Source organism: Photinus pyralis, unplaced genomic scaffold (genome assembly GCF_008802855.1).
Source record: "Photinus pyralis isolate 1611_PpyrPB1 unplaced genomic scaffold, Ppyr1.3 Ppyr1.4_LG2, whole genome shotgun sequence".
In the NCBI taxonomy this organism is placed as follows: Eukaryota; Metazoa; Arthropoda; class Insecta; order Coleoptera; family Lampyridae; genus Photinus; species Photinus pyralis.
In genome coordinates, this window is record NW_022170403.1 from 13,141,875 (window position 1) to 13,164,898 (window position 23,024).

Below are 23,024 nucleotides of genomic sequence, written 5' to 3' on the forward strand. Positions count from 1 at the left end.
ACAATGCATGTTAAAATATAAGCAATACCTCTGTTTAATCGTTTAAAAATTCAATATTACCCCCATTCGTTTAAAAAAAGGGATAATTATCACCTATATCATTTTTGAGTTTGTCTTAGAGAAGTAAGAAACTTACATAATTAAACTTCTTGAAAAACGTTCATATTCATATACCAAATATAATCCTACTTGACCTTAGACACCTCCTATACGCTATTAAAAAATATTTGGATGAACAATGTTGGTGTAAAATATTAAGCTTCTATTATGATAGTAGTGTACAGCCATTAACATCTTATATTTCAGGTGTTTGTGTTAATGCAGTTTGATCCTGGATTAGAATACAAGCAAGTACGAGGACGACATAGAACAGGTCAAGGAAGTGGGACGGGAGGAGGAGGCACCAATAAGGATGATAACTCTTGACTATTACTTTGTAGCGCCCTCACAGATGGCCCCTATTCCTATATCTAAAATAATTACCATTCCAATACCTTTGTTCCTTAATTTATACCATTGTTACAAGGTGTGTTATATTTTATAATAAGTAGCTCAATCTCATTTTATTGTTTTAACATCTGGATAATTTAATTATAAGTATATTTTTTCCCAACCATTTACAATGCATTCTGAAAAACAAAAATGAAAACGAGATATTTGGAATCAATAAATAACTGCACATTGTACATGGTAGTTAATGTACCACTGCTTCTATAACGTGTGATACATTGTCTTTCTTAAAAAGAATTTAAAATTTTTGGTACATTATCTGCTATATGGATGGTTCAGAATGCAATTCTTTTTGTGTGTTAGATCTTGCCAGTACACTTTACATGAAAAGAGGGCGCTACAAGTAAAAATAAAATAGTGCTTTTATACATATTTACCTAAATATATTATAAATTAATCGAACATTATTAGGTAGATCACATCGGCAGTACCTAATTTAAAAAAAAAATAAACAGTTCTAAATACTGCTAATCACACTATACCAAACGCAGTGGTGTACGCAAACAGACAGAAAAAGTTTGAGCTTTTAGAGTAATTATTGTTAATGTACCTAGTTACGTGTTAGAAACAAAAATCAGAGGTGGGTAATGACCTAATAACTAATTATCTGTTGTTTTTTATAAGTACCTACCTATAGCTTTTGTACAATTTCTGTGTAAGATATATGAAGACAGACTGTAAAATATGTACAGTTTTAATCTTAAATTGTGATATTGTAAATAAGTAATTATAAGGGTAAGCCTGTCTCATTTTGCTGAATTATGTATTGTGTGAATAAAATATTATATAGACACTAGATATATTAAATTTATTTTAGCAATTCTTTATGTAATACACCAAAATATACACTTTAAAATTGAACAGATTTTAAAATGTGCTTTAACCAAATAAATATACATATATTTCTAAAGTAGAATTTTAAATCCATCTCTGTATGCCCACCATGGGCAATACCAATAGAAATATCATACAATCTCTCACAAGTGTGTCTTGTTTTGTAATTACTATGCTAAATTCATTTCAATTACCTACTCATCAACAATTATTATGTTTAAGCATTACCTGTTGACATTTGGCCAATAAAATATAATTGTCTAATTTGAACACACAAAAAACATATCAAGTAAAAAACATGTTGTTTGTCTTAACACAGTTATTGAAATGAAATTAGTTTAAAGTGAAAAAGTTGAGAAGCATCTGCGAGTAGATTAAACATAAAAAGAACTGTAAGTAACTAAACATTTTACTTAAAGTACTTTTCTGTATATTTATAATAATAATGCATTAAAATAATTTTTTACATAACAGTGATAACACTTAGAATTTGCTCTGATTAAATATTGCATTATCATGGCACTGAGCAATTGACTTTATTACTGTTGTTGATGTTATTTATATTTGTTAAATATAAAGATACAAATTGTATGTAAAAAATGAAAATAAAAATATTTGAATATAACAAATAATCTTACCAGCTCCATTGATCCCAGTTCTGAATTGCAAATACAGAATACAAAACGCATTTTCAGAAGTATTTGCAACGCCATTACACATTACATCATAATTTATGTATTTAAAATACGGCCCGAGCCCTGTTAATCTGTTACAACATTAATCGTAAACGATTTACAAAAAGCCCATTTTCTTTAATTAGATTAGGCGTTTCTAAATCAACAGCATTTTTTCCAAAATAATTGGTTACCCAGCCAAATATATTTCAAATGCAATTTTCCTTTTTTTAAAAAGCATCTTCAGCACATCTAAATTTGAATAGCTATGTTTATTTATTACCCCCTCGCGCACGTATTACGTGTCCGGCGTCATGCGCAGTAGACATAAACGAGTACTAAAACGTGTTGTTAGTTATAAAATCTAAAGTAGTATTCCTTGACAATTCGAATCGAGCAATCATATATGTGAGTTGCAAGTTATTTTACAGTTTCTTTCTGATCATTGATCAAGGACAAAATGTGAGACGGGAATTTTAAAAAAGCTACAGCGCAGATTCACGAATACGTTGAGGACGTTTCAATTTGTCTAAAAATTCACTGCGCATCCCATATCAATGAATAAAGAATAACTCATTGTCCCATATGAGTTAAGTACCTATCCATTTTAAATAGAGGTCAGTGATCTTCATTTGAGAAAAAGTAGTCCATAAATGAGAAAGTTATGTCTGCGCATGCTCAATCCATTTTCTGATACCTAGTTTCAATTTGTGTATGCGCAATTTATTATTTTTTGCCACGTGTGTGTTTCATTTATTTTTTAGGTATCACTTTTGACATTTCCTTAATATTTTAAGAAAATAAGCTCGCTCTAATAATCTAGCTTTGCCTCTTGCATGAAATTTAGAGTTGCGTAACTGAGATGGTTATAATTTGGACTTGTGATCATATAATTATCTTAATATCTACATATATATGAATAAAATATTGTAAAAATATTATTTTATTATCACCTATTAAACATAATTAGACCCAATAAATACAATACGTACATATGAAAAAATAATTGCTAGTGAGTTCATTTGTTTCAAGGCATCTTAGATATATAATAACAAATTACAACATTAAAATCAAGAAAACACAGCACACTTATTTATATAATTTACGAAAGCTAATGAGATCTGTATCACAATTACCAATTTTATGTAAAAATTTATTTCTCTTTAATTTCACTTCCACAGGAACAGTTGCGGAAGATGTAGATTTAGCCTGTACTCTTGGTGTTATAGGCGGTTTACATTGATTTGCAGATGGAAAACTTATTGTTTTTATAGGAGGCAGTGAAACACAATTACTTTTACAAGGTGATGACAGTTTATATTTCTTTCTTATTGATGAGTTGTTCACTTTAGCTTTGGCACTTGATACGTAAGGTAATGAGGAATAATCACACTGTTTATCACTTCGAATCCACTTTGTAGATTGTATAGTCGAATGTGAGGACTGCTGTCTGGTACTGAGATAGTTTGATCTACATCCAGATTCCTCCAAAAGAATAGGTGATACTTTCAAAAATTCCTTTAAGTTGTTAGAATTTGTCAGTATAGGTTTTGAAGTTTTAAGGCCCGATGAAACATGATGTACGTCAGTGAACGTAGTCCCAACTGGTTCAACAGTGTATGGTTTGATACACACTTCTGGGCTTTTATTAGATCTATCGTTAACTTGATCATTCTGTGTAGGGGTGCTATTGTTCGAATTTTCCATTATGCTGAAAGTATATTTTGATGTTATTATCGATAAAATTAAAAATCACATGTTACCTTATCTGTGGAAATGTATCAATCCATTGTTTGTATTCTTGCTTGTTGTAATGAGGAGGAATCGCTTCTTTTCCCTGTAAAACTCTTTCCATTCGTTCAAGTTCACATTGTACTTTAATTGTTGCTTCGCCATCAAAATCATCACTCCAGCTTATCGAACTAGATGAGCTTTTTCCGAAACTAACGATATCTAGATCGGATTCATTAGTCAGACTATCACAATCGAAAGAGGTTGGTGAAGGTGTACGTCTTTCGTTGTGCTTCGTAACTTCGTTATCATTTGCATTCAAATTTAATTTCTCTACACCGGGTAAAGATTGAAGGAATTCCTTTGAAAATTCAAAGTTGTGTTTAACTGTCCGATTTCTATTTTTTTGCATTATTCATTACAATAGCTTAAATGAAAGTCTGATGTATGGTGTTTGTCTGTGAACTGGAAATATTGATTATTTTACAGTCACAGGTAAACGAATCAATAAAAGTACGCAATCCAGACAGTTTTTTTATCTACTGTCTCTGATGTGGTAATGCGAAACTTAACTTGTGCTTTGAGTTTTATTAATAATTTCGCAAATGGCCTTCGTTTAAAATTTAACTTTTCCCTCAATTTGAGCACTGGTTTGATAATTTCCGGAAGCGGCCGATTTATGAAAATTGGTCCTTGTAGCTTGTCCACGTAGAATACGGGTTGATACACTTAATTTTTGCCATTTACCGGGCGTTGATTATCGGTTTTTAATTTAGAAGTTGAAGAACTATAACCGGAAGTGTCACATCACCACCTAAACGTCAAACTCAACTGATCTTTGACTTCGGCCAAAGTAGTGTAGTTCTGTGCACCGCTAACGTCTTAAAAATTTAAAATTTTGTACGGTATTGTCCCTAGTCATCTTAACTCCAATACAAAGACTTTATTTTCTCCCCTTCACGTTAATAACTAAATACTTAAAGGTGGGTATCGTTTATTATCTCGGTCACATTAAGAGGTTAACTGATGTGTCATGTTGTCATGGCATGTTTTACGTTTTAATTTTTAAATTACCCAACACCCCAAAGCCTGTTTTAGAAGATTAATTGTAACTCCACGTATCCAACTACGTTTTGCATCCATTCCAAAGTACCTTGCGTACAAAGCAATCTGTTGCCAAGGTTTTTAATAACGCCTATTGTCTCGATCTGATTTAAAATAACTACTACCTTTGTGTTCTTTTTCAGTACAATGTTTATATGGGACTGGTTTACTGGTGTTTTAGGATACTTAGGTGAGTAACTTTTTGTGTTATGTATTGTGTAGCGATTTATATTTAAATGACAAGTTTCACGTAGGGTTCGTGAATCGTAGAGGGAGATACGTTATTTTAGGATCTCCCAAATCGGGAAAAACAGAACTAATGAAATTGTTAATGAGCGAACATTTAATCGAACCAATACCGTATTTCCGTGCACAAATCAAAAGTAAGTTCACGATTCGATGTTACTAATTGCATGTTTTGCACAGGCTTATGGAAGAAATCAGGCAAGCTGCTCTTCCTAGGGCTGGATAATGCAGGCAAGACTACACTACTACACATGCTCAAGGACGATCGGCTCGCTCAGCATGTTCCCACGTTGCATCCCAGTAAGCTAATTTTTTTTAGTTAAAATTTTAGTAGAAACTAATTCTTGTTATTTTTGGTAGGTAGATAGTTCTTTGATAATAATAATAATAGTTTATTGATCAACAATATATAATAATATAGGTATAATGCACGTGATTAATTTTGTGATTTACGAAATTCATTTGAATAACATTTATCGTACGAAATTTAGCGATTCCGTGTTAAAGAGAAACCTCTTTTTTTTTCTTAAATGTGGACCTAGGATTCTCAAAACATGGATGGTTGGGGTTGTGGAGTCGAATTAATAAAACGACGTGACGTGCTTTCGTCTTAATGGCCGGATGCAAAAGGCCGTGTTCCCTTTATTCAATGTCATGGTTGCGATCGCTGCGTTGCCAAGTCACATACATACATAATTATATGAGTGACAGTCCTGAGGAGTGTTATCAGGGAATGAGTTGTGGCAAAGGTCAATTGAATTGAAAAACACGCACAAAAACGCACTAAAAGTGTATGTAACATCAAAATATAAACATTTTTTCAACAATAACGAGCCCAGATTACTAGACTATGTAAGCAAGTTATATTTTCAATACTTTTAACAGCTCTTCTATTTAAAATATTTCAAACGTTGATGGATAGCACACTACTGAGTTTTTTTCTTATGAACCGCTTTTGTGAGAGTCTACCAGTTGTTTGTGTCTGTACCAATGTACTTTAGCTCCAAAAGTTTTTCATCATTTGTTTTTTCTTTCAAAATTGATGCATCTATGACTATGGACACAATACGTGTATAACAATGTGTAAATGCCACTTACTCCGATTTTATTAAAGCAAGTTTTATGAAAGCTATGCCTGTTGGAAAGCAGGTGTAGCATTATTACTAAAGCGTATGTTGGAAAACGTGTAAAAATTTCTCTGATATATCATCAGTTTTAATCGCAATACTAACAGGCTGTTCCTCACAAGTTCAAATCTCGTTGTTACATCTGTGTAAATAGACGATGGAAACCGCTGTGAATAAAGCCAATATTGTTGAAACCTGTGTTATTTTTTCATGTAAATGTGTATGTGTTTGGCTCATACATGACAACTCCATTTACATAAAAATTCTGAGCTCTTTAGTTGCCCACATATAGCAATTAATTTAACCATATTTTGCCATACTTCTTGCCCATGAAACGGCTGTTTCTTTCTTCAAGAAAAGAGAATCAGTATAGTAGGCCAGTAAATGAGGGGGGTGTAGAACGGAAATGTGAGCACAGCATTGGTCTTCTTCAAAACTTTGTTCCCACAAGCTAAAAAATGAACACACTAAAAGTGGTCGCATTTTGGACCTGCGTTGGAGGTAGGAGAGCGGTAAAAAGTCATGAAAAGGGTGCATTTTTAGCGCATTTTCCAACTCATGGTGGAAGGCGCTATTCGAGGGGATAACATCTTCTTACATTTTTTGACAGTATTGCGACAATCCCTACGATTGCTGCTATACACAGACATATACCTAAGCAAAAAACATATTTATTTATGTTGGCCATTAGGGAATTCTTAATTGATAATATAGATAGCTTTACAATCTGCATTCCATTTTTGACGTTGCTGCTTCAATTTCAGTTTATAAAAGGAATCCTACCCTAAAATTTCAGGGTATTTCTTGGCATGCGCAAATCAAATTTTTGATTTGGCATTAGTTTCACCTTTATTCGAGATGCCTACATACAAATTTTCATTTAAATAACTTAACAAATAAAAAAATGCGATTGCGCATGCGCCCAACATATTTTTTGACTGCACTAGTTTTACTTTTAGTCGACGTCGTCGCCATCTACATCTACAGCGTACCTACAAAGTTTCATTTAAGTATTTAACAAATAAAAAAATGGATTGCGCAAATACAAAAGCTATCGTGCACACGGACGGGCAAATAGACAGACAGATACACTGACAGATGGACAGACAGACAGACAGCAATACAATACAATCTCGAGGATCGTTAATAAACGGCATAGTTGTTAAATTATGGCACTGCATATATGAAAAAAACTGTTTTTTTTATCATAACTTTTTTTGTAAGCGGCACAGAAAAAATTCCTTTCTTTGTTGCAAACCTTGACAGCATAACGAACCAAATCGCGAAAAAAGTAGAAGAACTAGGGACGGACAAAGTGGCCACAATAGTACATGTTTTTATTTTTGTGGAAATGTGCTAAAAAGAAGAGTATTTCAATGGAACAACTTCTATACAATCCGATAAATCTAATACGGAGGTGGTCCACTCGAATCACACATACTGAAAGGCAAACTAAGTGGCATGTGCTCTTTTTGGGCCAATGTTAAAAAATGACACAATCAAAATTTGAAAACATTCGCTCGCTAAACAGATACAAGGAAAAATTGTCAATACCAGAATGAAAAGAGACACGAAAAAATGTTTATTACAAAATTACTTGCTGGGTAGTCTGCCATTTTCAAAATAGGTAGGTACATTATACGATGTCAGCAAAAAAGTTACTGGACCTCATTTTTTAAATAGAACACCTCGTATATTTTAAAAAAATTCAAGATGGCTACCTTTAAGGAACATTTAGCAAGTTCCTAAAGTTAAATAGGCACCATATTAGATTTTTAGATTATTTGATATATTTTTTAATTCTCTTTTCAACGAGCCATCATAACATAAGATTGAAAATAAGATACCAGTTATATCAACGGTTTTTATATTTTAATCAAGTAGGCTATGATGAATTAAAAAAAAACAAAACAAAATCTATTCGAGGCAACACAACAATGAAAATAATTACCTCACATGTTTAAAATACTGGCTATTATTAGTGAAACACACAAGACAGTTTACTTAAACCAATTGGCATTGATGGTATAACCCGCCTTTAGAACACCTTCCAAAATATAACACTACAAAAATTCCATATTGATTCAAATAGATTCAAAAGATTTAAAAAACCGAAAGATTCAAAAAAATTTTTGAAATTTTGTTGTATTTATCAAATCATTTAACATTTTTTTAAAATCTTTTTTGAGCCCTTTTTGAATATCTTCCTTACTGTATTATATTTATTAAAAGTTAATATGCTATATTTTTAGATTATTAAGGTGACGCATGACATTATTGCTATAGTAACGCGTGAAATACGGACAGTTAAGCAGGAATACTATAATAGCAGTAAATAAAAGTTTCACTTAAACTAAACTAAGTGTGCACTTAGTAAACTGTATGTCTATGAATTCCACCCTTAGTTCCACCTCAGTGGCCCATAGGTTCGTGGTGCCCCCACAACTTGGGTACCCCAGAACCTCTGCACTTCTTTTTAGCGTGCCCCGAGCCAGATGCTGAAGTGCATTCCCCCAATCTGAGATGTTGGGTTCCTGTTGTCCGGTTGCCAACGCCCCAGACTCAGGCTAATGGCTGTGGCGCAGGACCCGCATGATCCGATGTTACCCTCTAGTCGACGCCTTCAGTGCGCCAGGTTTCTTAAAAAAAAAGATTTAGGTCAACCTTCAACCGATATTGCCATGAACTTGATTGATGGCAAAATTGAATTCTAAGAAACCACAATCCCTTTATCAGCACTCTGAATGTGAAACTCAAATGAGATCACAAAGTAACCCGGATACAAACTTCAATCGTCCATCAAACTGAATAACTCCAATAGCCGAGAATCCTTTTATAAGAACTCTTACGTATATTCCGTTTTCAAACACATTAACTTTTATCAGACTTGTCCAGCTTTATACAGATAATACCTAACAATAATCAAAAATGATTTGGAAATTCGAGTTACTCGCTAATGATTTATTATATTATTTTGAAGATTTTTAAGTAAAGTAAGTAAAGATAGTTCCTCTTTGTTGCAGCTTCAGAAGAATTGTCAATCGGTAACATGAGGTTTACAACGTTTGATTTAGGAGGACATACACAAGGTAAGAGTGCAACTTAATGTGGTCAAATTGTAAATGTTGTTTCTTTAGCTAGAAGAGTTTGGAAAGACTACTTTCCAGCAGTAGATGCAATTGTATTTTTAATAGATGCCTTCGATAGACAAAGATTTGTGGAAAGCAAAAAAGAACTGGATTTACTTCTCACTGATGAAACGTTATCGAACTGTCCGGTTCTTATACTAGGAAATAAAATAGATCTCCCTGGAGCAGCGTCAGAAGATGAATTAAGAACTTCTTATGTTCTCTATAATCAAACAACAGGAAAGGTGGGTAACTGGTACTTCTACTTTGATGGTTCTTAGATTGAAATTTATTTTCAACGAAGCGCGATTGGGTAGAATGCATATAAATTGTTGAGATACCTGGCGAACCAACCTTCAGAATGCATCAAAATTTTTTATCATTTCTGATGATAGGTTCAATAGTCTTCTTTTACAAAAATAAATGGGAACATTTGGAACCAAAATAATTATGCATTGCGTTATAACTTATATATGGGTAATGTAAGCTACAGTGACTCTATAGTCACTGTAATGTAAGCCAAAAGTTCTTGTGAATGTTATTTATTTGCTATTATTACTACATGAATTGCGAATAAAAGAGTGGTTCAAACATCTTTTCCCAATATTGTTTGTTAATGAGTTCTTGAATTTAAGTTTCTTTTTTTTTTAATTGTTATTATGTAACTACTAATAAAGTTACAGAAACTATCTGCTAACAAAATTTGCGTTTTTGTAAATAAGTTTTGTACATTTAAAAAAATGATAATGCCATTTGATAATCATTGATTCACCCTGTAATCAGTGCCGGTTTAGGAACATTTTCTCCCCTAGGCACAACCCTTTAAGTGCCCACAGACACCTAAAAAAATCCTTTATTAAAAAATTAGTCTTTAATAGAAAATAAATGGAATAGTATAATTTCACGAAAAATAAATTATTTGCGTTTTTAAATGCAAAAAAAAAAATAATTTTCTAAAACTAAATCGAAGAAGGTATTTTTAAATAATAAAAAGTCATAGTTCTCTAAAATATTTTTTTTCTAGCCTTTTGTGAAGCAAATTTATCCAAAATTTCCTCAACATTTATGCGGTAATATGTCACTATTCATGTGTAGAAGTGCCAATTCACTCTGCCGAGAGAATTTCTTAAAAGGTTCATAGTAGTCTCGCTCTGCGATTACGTATATCAATTCGATACAAAAATTGCAGCTTCTCAGTTTTCATATCCTGTTATATAGTAGGTAAATGTACACATTTCAAAATGAATGTGTAATTACTGTTAATCTTTGTCGTAAAAAATGATACAACACTAAGGAATTAATTTTAAAAAGTCGTAAGAACATCGTTATGGGAATTTCCATTCAGTGTGCGTACTACTCAAGGCGACGATACCTGGTGGTAGAACTGGCGGCTGGCGCCCCTAGGCACGTGCCTACCGTGCCGAACCGGTAAACCGGCACTGCCTGTAATAATTAATGGTTCAACATACATTTACGCGCACATGGCTCTGATATTATTAAATCAGTGTGTTTTTCGAGGTGTTTCTGCTCTTATTAATTATTATTAGTGATTTTGTTCCTAATTTAGTAATTACTTTATCAAAATTAAATCAATAAAAAAACAGATTTCAATAACAAATTCAAAGTTGAATTATATGATGGATGATATGGATGTAAATGAATTAAATTCAAATATAAATTTCACCTAAGAATAAGCTGTCCTGGTCAATTGTGGCAAAGGGTAGAGAGTACTCTTTGAATGTGGTGTTGAATGTTAATGATGTGAATCACTATCAAAATATACAAACAATTTCACACCACAATGAATCCAATCACTGTTACCTTTTAATGTAAACTTTACATGAAATTAATTCCTTAAAAAACCTTGCAAGATGTAATATTTTTAAGAAAATCTATAATTGGACCCTCAATGGGTCTCTATATTTATGGTGTAGGATAGTCCATCACAGTCCACAGCAGACGAAACAATGAATTGAAATTGCATTTTCATATTATCTTTACATATTTTGTTCTTAGTTGTCTCAAAACGACAGCATAGATAGATGGAATAGATTTCCAAAATACCAGTTATACTGTATTATCGTACAAATCAAGTAAAGGTCCTACTTAATATTATTTGTTGTGTCTGTCTGCCTGTATGGACTATTTCCACCAGAATTATTACATGGGTCTGCACATCTCCCTCCGGTGGTGTTGCAATATTTTCGATTCATGTCCAGCTGAGAGGAATTGTGACCCTGTAAACCCTCTATTTGTTTTTTTTTTGTGCTATACCATATACCATATAATATTGATTAATTTCTTTCTTTTTAGGGTAAGGTGTCAAGGCAGGACTTACCTGGTCGTCCATTGGAATTATTTATGTGTTCAGTTCTAAAGCGACAAGGTTACGGTGAAGGTTTCCGTTGGTTAGCGCAATATATTGACTGAACCACATCATTAACTAAAATCGTCACATTTTATAACCGGTTACCAGTCACCAATGGACTGTTACAATACTAGTGGTGTTGTTTAAATTGTTCAAGCCATATGATCATTTTTGTTGTGTAAATTAGTTCAATGTAAGTATTTGTTATGTAGTCATAATAAATTTATAACTTTCCTTAAACCGGTTAATGTGTGGTAATTAAATGTTACTGTCAATATGGCTTTATATTTATTATTTATAAACAAAATGACTGGTTCATTTTTTCCATCAATTGCAAAAAAGTGTAAACATCACTTCTCAGTTATTAAGATGTGTTAAAATAAAATTGTATATCGCTAAAGTCCATTAATATACATTTTGCTATCAAAAATGTCTTTCTTACGTCTAAGAGCACATGGCATGTTAATTATTTTATCAACTTCTTTGCATTAGGTATCATACATTTTTTGAAAGGACAACATAAATCAAATGCTTCAGGTTGAAAAAATAATGCCACTTTTTAGAAATGAAACAACAGCTGTGGGAACATTTGGTTTCGAGAATTGCTCTATCCTATTTGTTTGTTTTAATATAACCTTATTTATAAAAACGTCTTGTTATTTTCACTTCTTAACCTCTATTTTATCCCAAAAGAAATAGAATTTAACAGATCAAGTGATGTACATATATTGAATAACTACACATTTTGTGACCACTTGTTCTGCAAAAGTTGGTGCGTGAAGAGTGCAGATTATGTAATGACACTGACTGCTGAACGACCATGATGTATAATAAAGACAGGTGGTCACGCCGCTGCTTGATTCAATACAGTTGTAGCGTTGAGTGAAGGACTTATAGATAGAGACGCAACCTCCATAAGACAAATTGTAATCACTTTTATCTCTTACTAAGCATATCCCTTCTCTATCCAACACACTGGAACGCCGACTAGAAACTTGCCGTCAGGATCTGAGATTCCATAAGCGCTGTGTAAATCTCAGATCCTACGTTCGCGACGATTTTTTGATATAGGTGTTGCGCCTCTATCTGGATTTCTTCACCCAACGGTTGTAGTGAGGCTCGAAACTCACGGAATTAGAGTGAGAGGTGCGAAGAGAGATGCTGTAAATGTCCGCACGGCGGGTACTTCGAAATAAGTTAAATACCTCCTTCGTTGATCTTTTCTTCTTTTTTATCATGTTACTTTAATTTAATAACTACTAGAGTAAACGTATGTAACGTTTTAGCTTACGAAAAAACACGTGAACTTTTTCAAGTCCATTTAGAATTTGTTTCTTGTAATTCGCATAAAAGTGATAAAGGCTGTTACAGTTTTTTTATGCAGTAGGTAATGCGAATTAAACAATTTTATGAAGGACAACAACATAAGATACGGAAGCTGACAGCTATAAAACGCAAAAAATCGAAACTGCAAGTGAATTAATGTAGGACGATTTCTTTTTCCAAAATCAAAATGGCGCCCATAAGAAAAACTAGTTTCCACGTCTTTCTCCGTCATCTTGAAAGTTATTAAAAACAGGATGCCATATTTGAAATCTCCATCAAAGTGTCCGAAAAAATGTGTGAATTAGAAAAGTCTACTACGAGTTTATCATAAAAAAATTAAAAACGAAAATCAGAAATTTTCGTTTTTTGCGATATCTTCAAAACTATTGAAGATATTTCAAATTTCTGTTCAGATTCTTATTCAGCACGAAAATTAGCAACTTTGCCCCCATTTAACCAACTTTCTATCTCTTAAGATAAGTGAGATCTCCATAGTGGCACTCGAAAAATGGACACCATGTATATAGTTTAATTCAAATAGATAATTGTTTGCTGGATTTTTAAAAATTAAACCTAAGCATGAAAACAATTTAGATTTATTTTATGTCAATGATAATATTATAGGTAGAGGATAAATGACTTCTTTAAATTAATGCCTTAAAAAATTGATAAAAGATTTCAATATTTTTCAAAAACATTTTCTTTAACGAGGACGAATGTATTCTTTTGAACGGATTTGTGAACAAGCACAATTGGGATAATGCAAATTCACACTTGTTTCGCGAATACAGCACTTAATTTCTGCAGAAAATAAATGTTTGGGTAGGTATTCTTGGCAATCAAATTATTGGGTGGATATTCCTAGAAGAAAATTTAACAAGGAAATTATTTCGGAATCAGTTGGAAGAAGCCATAGACGCTTAGATTGCAAAATCTTTGAAGTCGAGTATTGCTAGACAAGAAAATTGCACTTTCATCCTTCCATATTTAGCGCGATATTTATGCTCTGGCTGTTATAGGTAGTGCCTCAATCAACAAATGGCCAACACACTCCTAATTTAACTCTACTGGATTTTTATCTTTGGGGACATGGCAGTGTATGATTCCACCCGATAATATTCAAGAGGGCAGAGATACAGAATTTCAACACAGATTAAGCCTCGGATTAAGCATTTAATAAAATTAATTTATTTTGCATTATCTCGTGGGTCTTTTGATTTTTTGTTAAAATTACAATGAGCGAGACAATGAGTGGTTAGTTTGGCAATGAAAATCCTGTATAACAATTACACAACGGTACTGTAGGTGTATAAAATGCTTTGTTTTCGCAAATTTCCTAGAGTGCATACAGACCTACTATGACTTTTATTATAGCAAATAGGTAACATTTAAAATCAAGTATATGAAAAATAAAAGGAATATGGAATCGGAAAAGAATTTTCAGCATATCCTTGAATTGGCCTTACAGTCTTTTGGGTCCAGTTTTGGTTCACCTTAGAGAAATATGTAGTTGCTTTGCTCGAAACTACTCCAAATTTCAAGATTAAACAATGAATATTACAATGTTTATTGTGTGTATGTGTGAAATAAGAACAATTAACCAAATTACAGAATAACAAAATGAATATAGGAACCAAATATAATTAGGTAAATTTAATAAACTTTGATGTGCTTATAACTAATTAGGCAATGAATTTCAATTGATATAATTTGGTGTCAACCTCTTATCCATTATTCAGGTTCTGCTATGACCCTTACAATTTGAACCGTAACTCATTATTGCCCGGAAGTTTATTAAAGAAACTATTCACATAGTCGTCGGTAACACCAGCAAGTGTAGCAGGCTGCCAGTTTGGGTTTTGATCCTTGTCAATTAATAATGCTCTAACACCTGAAAAGTAGCAATTAATAATAGGACTACTACATCAGAGTGTGATGTAATTGCTCAACATAGCGATAATATAATTGCATCATTTCTTATCCATATGACTTAGATAAGTGTTACTATACGCACAGATGTACATTTACAGTGTTGGTTAGTCAAAAGTAACATTCCTTGGATACCTTAAATGTACTAAAAAGTATACCTTATTCCTTCAATTAGCTCAACAATAGTTTATAATTTAGGGCATTTCTTTATAATTGAAAAATGCCACAGGAGAGCACCGTTCAAAAACATTTCTTATTCAAAAAATTAGTCTGGCCATTCAGCGCGGAAATGCCGCTAGTATTATGGGCACTTTCCCTTCTACAATATCTTTAGATGAAATTTTCTTCCTCTCTTAAATCTTGAAACCTTTTTTTTATTAAATACATGTAGGTAAGTTATATTATATGGTTAATCTACTTATTTGAATAAACGTTTTTACATTATTAAAAAAATGAAAATAAATTGGGGATCATGGCATTGTTTATCTGCATTACATTTGAAGGGACGGGACCTTCCTTTTTGACCTGACATTACATCTGTGCTAAAAGTAATCATCTTTTAGGACATGTTTACACGATGCCATTTGCTAGGCAGGTAACCTGCCACAGGTTACTGGCTTCATATGAACGCAGTCTGTCTCATTTTTCGGGAAGGTTGTGTTTACACGAAGCCGGTAACCTACCTTGCAAGTGGAATTGTGTAAATTCACCTTTAAATTCATTGCAGCCATACAATTAAATAACGGGCCGTCAAAAATGAGTTGCTGTTGAGTTACCTTTGGAATTTTTGTTTACATGGGAAATTGTATTTAACTTGAACTTCCAAAGCAAGACTCGAAAGCAATTCATTTTTGATCGCCCGTTACAATTTATATGTTATAATAATACCATTACTTACCTTCATAAAAGTCTTTATTGGAAAGGCAGGCACAGGATATTCTATGTTCTACTTGTAAACATTCTAATAAGTTTAGTTTTTCCCCTTCATTCACAGCTTTTAAAGAGACTTTAAGGCTAGTTGGTGACATTTTAGAAAGTGTAGAGATAGTATTTCTGGCCCAATCTGAGCCATCCTCTTCTAATGCTTTTAGAATAGTTTCTATGGAAGGGGCCGAAAAGCATTTATTGATTTTTGATAGTACTGGTGCGAGTGAAAATGGCGTGTCTAGAGAATTGCCGAATTTTTTTAGTGTATCTTTTATATCACGATCATTGTTGCACTTTGATAATGCCTCCTCAAGTTCGGGCATCCGGTTACTATCACAATAATGCGTAGCTATTCCCGCTAAGAAAACATCGTACCCTTTCAAACGTTGCCCTGTTAAAGCTAGGTAAACACCTAATTTTCCTTGCAAACGAGGTAAAACATACGTTGCACCAACATCCGGGAATAATCCAATTAATGTTTCTGGCATAGCAAAAAGAGTTTTCTCTGTAGCAACTCTGTAATCACCATGAACGGATAATCCTACTCCCCCACCCATAACAATTCCATCAATAAGGGCAACGTAAGGGATTTTATAACTGCCGATTAAACCATTTAACATATACTCTTCACGGAAGAATTCGAAACCTAGTTTACCTCCTTTCATCCCAGATTCCACAATTGCTCTAACATCGCCTCCTGCACAAAAGGATTTTTCACCGGCTCCTTTTATTAAAACAAATCCTATTTTGGTTTCCCACTCTTGCATTTTTTCATATATTTTCCGAACCATCGGTAAATTCAATGCATTTAACGCTTTTGGTCGATTTAAGGTTATGACACCCATATTCCTGATAGTTTCGAACAAAACCTCGTCTTCCGAAGTCGACATCCTTCGGGACATGGTTAGAAAATTTGATTTTAAAATCTTTCGGCAAATCAGGGAAGACAAATTCAGGCCTTTGGTCACCTGTAATTTAAACATGTATTCTTATTGGCAGGCCATTGATAAATACAAACAGGTACCTACCATATTCGTCGGACTAGGACGAAATTAAAAATGCGATTATAGGAATCACATGTACTTAATTACATTCACATAATTATTTATGTTAATCTTTGGAATCATAAAAAATATAGCAGTACGTCAAAATAAGGCCTAGTTCCCACGCGCGGCGTGACGCGCAATCAATAGACGGTTTCGGCGTAAGTTTGACCTTGAAAGGATAAAGAGGAAAGTTCTACCCTACAGTGACTTTATCATTAGCGTCTCACTTCAGTGGCGTAGAGATATAATTTTCTTTCCACTAATAGGAATAATAACAACAAAAATGTATAGAAGGAGTAAAATACACGCTCGTGGTAGTAAACAAAATAGACAAGGATGGGAAAGTATGCAGATTTAATATAATCATTGATTACAAATCTAAATATACATCGATGTGTTCCAGTAGTATAATTAAGGCCAGTTTACTATAGCCACTACAACTTGACAACTCCCATTAAATTCACTGTGTTGATCAATAGCTACAATTGACTGGTTGGTCTCAGGTTCATTACAACGGCAGAGAGATTCAATAATAATTTATTGTTTATTGGTCTCAAAATGTATCCGCACTCGTAAAAAAACTTACACCTGATATCCATATTATAAACTCACACGTACGTTTAGCTGCAAAAACAAGTACCTATAGTACCTACTGCATATTTGATGAACATTTTCCGCCTTTCCGGTGCAACCTTTGGTCGAAATCACAGTCAATGAAGCGTTGTGAGCACAAAAGCAAATTTCGAGAGCTGTTCTTGAGATATATTTACAAATGTTAGGTAACCATTTTGCTCGAAGTACTGGTTCGTTTGGAAAACTAAGAAACATAAACTGGGTACCTACAACCTCGCCTACAACATGATAAATGACATGCGGCAGTTAGTTATTTATATAAACCAGAGCACAAACCGATCCGAAATTATTAGGTACTTTAAAATTGCAAATTTAATAAAATTTGAATTTGGTGGAAAACTGACAGTGACAGGACCCGCGTTTTCATATGTCAAATAATGTCGGCCAAAATGTACCTTCACGGGAACCTATCCACGCGAGTGGCCTCTATCTGTGGCAACTTCCGTCTACAAAAATTCTTACCCCCTCTACCATTATATTCCCTCCATTAGTTTTCTATCTCAATGATTCCATGTGAAGTGATAGACGCACGGTAGAATGGCTCTCATTATTATTGAAATAGCAACATACGCAACATACCTATGGAACGCCGTTGTATCTTTTAATAACTGAACACCCGGACTAAAAAAATTAACTATAATTGACGCAATGGTACTAAAATTTACTTTGTGTTAACAACAATTGCCTAGTTGAAATTAATAATTGCATATCTTCCAATAACAACTCGCAATAATTTCCTCTTTTACAATTTCAAATAACGGTTTTTGTGCGAAATTTCAAAAACCGTTATTGAAATGGCATATTTAACAATTTCAAATCGGCAGTCTTATTCATATATCACGATTTAGAAATAACGTGTTGAAAATTTTAATGTTCAAAAATTATCGATTTGATATTATTAAATAATCTTTAATATCACCTTCACGCTTTGTAATAATTTTCAATTTCAAGTTGAAATAAAAAATTCAATTCTCTATTTCAAACTCGTAACTTTGGAACGCACAATTTAATTTTTAATATCAACTCTGTGATATTGGTAATTCGATTTACTTATATGTCATGACATATAAAAAATTGTGGCGCCATCTATCGAGTGATGTCAAAAGTGAGGAGCGAACCCCAACCCAACTAATCACGTTTGATGTAATTACCGCGAAAATCTACTTTCAAGTGCTTATTTTATTACCCATATCGTTCATAAATACATTGTGCGAATAATATTGTCAAAAAAATGTACAATTACGCGAAATGGAGATTTTAAATTCTGTTCCGATTATTAAACTTACTGTCGCTAGAGGGCAGGTCAATTTGCTATATGTGATTTAAAAATATCGCCTTGATATTTTTAATTCATTTACCAATATGTGCGACTTAATATTTTTAATTGTATTGCACAAATTACTAATTTCTACTTGAAATTTTTAAATAATAAAAAAACCAAACCAAAAAGGCGAGGATGTCGAGAAGCGGTAATCTTCTCTGTAGCGTAGGCGGCATGGTATAATAAAAAATAAAAAGTAGGCGGTACAAATTTTTTCGCTGCATTTTGTTACAAAAGCATGAAACTCGGTCCACGTGTTCATTAGGTCCAAATTAAACTTTTGACCCGCAGCACCCATCGAAATTTTCGTGTGGGTTCAAAATTTGAACACTTTTGTTCAAAAGGGTGTTCAAGGTTTTAAACCTGTAAAAATGGACGAATTTCGGCATTTGAGGGGTGGTTTTTGAATGATTTAGGGTCGCTGGTACCAATGGCGGCATTAAAAAAGTTGCATATCTGACCCTTAGGCCCCAAATTTGGATTATTTTCAAAATAATGGTTAAATTTTGAATTTGATAGTTTTAACCCTGCATGATGTTTCGGATGCCAATTCCAGCTAAGTTGGACGTGCACTACACGCTAGAAATGTTATATTGAAGTTAAAATAGTTTCTGGTGTGTAAATAGGCCGTTCATCGTTCAATAATTTGTTCAAAATTTGGAAATTCCATACTTGAAGGATTTTGCCGTTCTTGGTGTCATTTTCATATAATTTGTGGTTGCTGATGCTGATTTTGTATTCAAAAAACAGATGCGAGTCATAGTTAGGCCCTTTTCATACTACTTTACCTATTAAGAGGGAATGTTCGGCGCAGTCATACCCTTGTTGCCCCGGATTGGAACAACTATTGAATGACAAAGGAAGACGAAAGAGACGGGCATTTCATTAAGATTCGGAAGTAGGCATGTTCTTTGACGGGGTACATGCCGCCTATGCTTCCGTTATTGCCCTCCCGTCTTCGCTTGTTGGGAAATGTGTACTTCCAATCAGTCTTGAGCTCACTCCCCACGACAAGTAACACTCGCAGCGAGGTAGTTCCGTCCGACTCGTGTCCCTTGAAGCAAGGCGAGTGTCGCCAGCTGATGGCCCAGAGAAGGGCAAGTTGACATATGAAGGATACAAAAATTATTAATTGTAGGTATAGTGCAGAGCACATAAACTATTACTCTTGTACTGTCTTATAAATTACAACCACAATAACTGTAATAAGGAATTATCGGTCCAGAAAACCAGGACACTTTGGTTTTTGTTTTGGACTGGTTGCTTTGCATTTTGCTACTTTTTTTTAATTTCTAGACGGGGGCAGCTGCCCTCCCCTGCCCCCCCTTTGGCGACGCCCTTGTCTTGAAGTGAGGATATCCTAACGATACCGTGAAACGCGATCGATCGCGGCGTAGTGCCTGGGCGTGCCCTGAAGTCGCCGAGGCAGCCCCCAACCAAAGTACATCAGACGGCGGGCGGTACGATTAGGCCGCGAGTCACAGGCGTTTTAGGCCCTGCGCGTTGCTGTAGGAACTCTACGCTCATATTGAGAGACCGTTACCTTACCACCATGACCAGGTAGAAGCTGGTTCTGGCCGCCAGTCTTCGAGTGACTCTTCAGGTACATATTACTGGTAGGACTTAACTTTTAGTAAAAAGCAGCTTTAATTCCCTTCCCTTCGTTGAGTTGTTGCACCAGATAACCGGCCTCTAGTGTGTATGTATAGGGTAGTAACTGCTCCAAGTTCGTACCAATATAGCTCGTGTTACGCTTCGCTAGCACTGGATTACTGGCAGAACACACAATAAGTTTTTTGTTGAATTGCTCTGGTATAAACAACACACTTGCCAGTTCACCGTCAGCGCACCGCCGACTAGTGAGACTGGCGCCGCCAGTACCAGCTTCTGGCTGGTCAGGTCATGGTGGTAACGGTCTCTCAATATGCGCGCAGAGTTCCTACAGCGAGGCGCAGGGCCTAAAACGCCTGTGACTCGCGGCCTAATCGTACCGCCCGCCGTCGGATGTACCGGGTGATTCATTATAGAAGTGATGAACGCTTGAATTTCGCGCGTAAGGTTTTTTTTATTTTTTGCATTATTAGATTGACGGTTTGAATTTCGTTAGTAATTTTTATCTGTCATGACTGTCATTGAAGAAACCAGTGTCGCCGTTAATTGTTGTGTGCCATTTGCGGTTTATTACTTTTTCCATTTTGAACAATTTTTAGAGTTGATGCACTAAAATATGTATGTGTAGTGCACGGCCAAATTAGCTGGAATCGACATCCGAAACATCACGCAGGGTGTTGTCTGTGGTAGTACGTATAGTATTATGAGGAATCACACGGTGCCAATTCAAATTAGTAGTTTAGTTAAACTATCATTGGTCCCCGACGTCTTCGAGTACAGCTGGATCGTCCATCATCGTTCCCTAGACGATCGCCTCGGAAGCCGAGCCAAGACGTACTTCGGCCTTAATGAGTGGTTTGTAGCAGTCCGAGAGATTAGAGTATAGTTTTTCACGTTTGATTTGCATCTGATTTACTCGTAGAAATTAAGGTTGGGTCAGTTGCGTGTTACATTACAGTGTAGTTACAGCCAGCTGTCTTGCAGGAATTTTAAAAATTCAGGCTTCTTTTCTTGTTGCATTATTGTTTAATTATATTAAATTTCGTTCCTAAATAGAGACTTACGTAAATATTATATGAAACAGTAAAAATAATCAAACGTGCAAATTAGTTCGATACCACGATTTCTGACAAGAATTGTCTCAAGAAACAGCATTTTTAATATATTCTTTGGTGGGTGAAAAGTGGAAAATATCAGGAAAGCATCTACACAAGTCAGGAGCAAGGGGCCGTTTTACAAGTCATTTAACGCGGGGATCCCTTTTAATAGCTTGATGATAACCTCAAATTGGATTATTGCACAAGTCAAGTCCGTATTTATGTACGAATTACTGCATCCAACAACACAACAAGAAGCTCTGGACGAACGAAAAGTGTTTTTCGAAGTCATAATTGTTGTTTTATTTGGAGTAAGCTTGTAAATATTAATACAGTAATAAACGGTCGATGAACTTGTTTCACCACATCTTATGTTAAATTCGCCACCAGACGGCGCCACATCCGAATATGCTACTTGCCTATAGCATCGTCGTCAGACGATACTGAAGTGGCATATCTTTCAGGACGTCACCCTTTCCGGTCTGTAATGGGTGGCCTCGTGCAATCCCAGTACAACGATCGGGTGATCGTTTGCGCAGTTTCTCAGGTCCGCGCCGTTGCGGTTTGAAACCCTGGAATTCTACGAGTGATCTGTAGCTGTAGTTTGCCATCTTTGGAGTGTGTTCGGCACGTAAGTTGGCCGCTTGAACCAGCAACACGTCGACGTTGTGTTCGCGGGCGAATTCTCTGAGTTCTTGCCGCTTTCCCATTTGTCTGTTGGCGTACCAGAAGACTATCTGCAGCGAGGCTGGCGGCCACCTGCGTCCGTCCATTGTTAAACGAACCGATTTAGCATTGATGGAGGATGACCTCCAACAGCTCCGTGGGAGACTTGACATTCTTCAGGGCTTCCGCTGTCTAATTACCAGTAGGGGTACTGGCGACGAGAGATACTTCCGGCATCGCATCTAGTCTCGGCGGTCTGGATATGTCCCTTAGACGGGTGGGATTGTGACTGTGAAATCGCCCCCGGCCGTCTTGTGCTAATACGCGGAAACTTTTCGCACAGTTTGTCATTTATGGGACGGTCTCCACAAGTTACACAGGATGCTTTTTCTTTCTTTGACTTGATGCAGTCGGCAGTCAAGTGGGAGGTCGCGCATTTCACGCAGCGAGCGTCGGCGCGACAGCATCGCTGGTAATGATGGAAGCCTTGATACCGGCGACACTGTTCGTACCCGCACGGCATGTGGATCTCGTCGAAAATCCTCTTTGAGACGTCTGAACTAACACCATAAAGGTATATGTCGCGCCTGATGTTGCTTACCGCTCACGAAATGGCGTTGAAAGCGCTCCTGGGTCCTGATTTTGCTGAGCGGGTCGTTTAGGTTATTTTTTTACGCGGCAAAACCAACAACTAGTGAGCGAGCGATTTTTACTTCCCAATCTCCCGTACTCAGTTACTTTAAAGT

At 35.1% G+C, this 23,024-nt stretch overlaps 4 protein-coding genes across 5 annotated transcripts in view; 2 read left to right on the forward strand and 2 right to left on the reverse strand.

Annotated features, from left to right (window-relative positions):
* LOC116162963 (calcium-activated potassium channel slowpoke) overlaps positions 1 to 1,887 on the forward strand; it is a 116,826-nt gene extending 114,939 nt beyond the window's left edge. For both annotated transcript variants that reach the window (XM_031476763.1, XM_031476762.1), the window contains one exon: positions 307 to 1,887. In XM_031476763.1, coding sequence (XP_031332623.1) covers positions 307 to 426 — 120 coding nt within the window. In that variant the 3' untranslated portion in view covers positions 427 to 1,887. The remainder of the gene's footprint in view (positions 1 to 306) is intronic.
* Positions 1,888 to 2,953: 1,066 nt separating this feature from the next.
* Positions 2,954 to 4,440, reverse strand: LOC116162965. Its single transcript, XM_031476765.1, has 2 exons — positions 3,782 to 4,440; positions 2,954 to 3,729 (listed from the first exon to the last, which is right to left on the reverse strand). The coding sequence occupies exons 1-2, from the start codon at positions 4,159 to 4,161 to the stop codon at positions 3,108 to 3,110; spliced, it is 1,002 nt and encodes a 333-aa protein (XP_031332625.1). The 5' UTR covers positions 4,162 to 4,440; the 3' UTR covers positions 2,954 to 3,107.
* Positions 4,441 to 4,582: 142 nt separating this feature from the next.
* On the forward strand, positions 4,583 to 12,002 carry LOC116162966 (GTP-binding protein SAR1b). The gene is made up of 6 exons (XM_031476766.1): positions 4,583 to 4,732; positions 4,997 to 5,043; positions 5,280 to 5,399; positions 9,250 to 9,315; positions 9,364 to 9,599; positions 11,668 to 12,002. The coding sequence occupies exons 2-6, from the start codon at positions 5,001 to 5,003 to the stop codon at positions 11,782 to 11,784; spliced, it is 582 nt and encodes a 193-aa protein (XP_031332626.1). The 5' UTR covers positions 4,583 to 4,732; positions 4,997 to 5,000; the 3' UTR covers positions 11,785 to 12,002.
* A 2,597-nt stretch (positions 12,003 to 14,599) lies between these two features.
* LOC116164389 (3-hydroxyisobutyryl-CoA hydrolase, mitochondrial) lies at positions 14,600 to 17,091 on the reverse strand. The gene is made up of 3 exons (XM_031478561.1): positions 16,933 to 17,091; positions 15,876 to 16,872; positions 14,600 to 14,939 (listed from the first exon to the last, which is right to left on the reverse strand). Exons 1-3 carry the CDS (start codon positions 16,933 to 16,935, stop codon positions 14,803 to 14,805), a joined length of 1,137 nt encoding a protein of 378 aa, XP_031334421.1. The 5' UTR covers positions 16,936 to 17,091; the 3' UTR covers positions 14,600 to 14,802.
* Between the last annotated feature and the right edge of the window lie 5,933 nt (positions 17,092 to 23,024).

Bases quoted from the DNA above. Each gene is read 5' to 3' on its own strand.
- LOC116162966 (XM_031476766.1), top strand. From the start codon at position 5,001: ATGTTTATATGGGACTGGTTTACTGGTGTTTTAGGATACTTAG. The intron at 5,044-5,279 runs GTGAGTAACTTT...TGTTTTGCACAG, and splicing joins TGGTGTTTTAGGATACTTAG to GCTTATGGAAGAAATCAGGC. The intron at 5,400-9,249 runs GTAAGCTAATTT...TCTTTGTTGCAG, and splicing joins TGTTCCCACGTTGCATCCCA to CTTCAGAAGAATTGTCAATC.
- LOC116162965 (XM_031476765.1), bottom strand. From the start codon at position 4,161: ATGCAAAAAAATAGAAATCGGACAGTTAAACACAACTTTGAATTTTCA. The intron at 3,730-3,781 runs GTAACATGTGAT...ATATACTTTCAG, and splicing joins GATACATTTCCACAGATAAG to CATAATGGAAAATTCGAACA.
- LOC116164389 (XM_031478561.1), bottom strand. The intron at 14,940-15,875 runs GTAAGTAATGGT...GCTACTTTTCAG, and splicing joins CAATAAAGACTTTTATGAAG to GTGTTAGAGCATTATTAATT.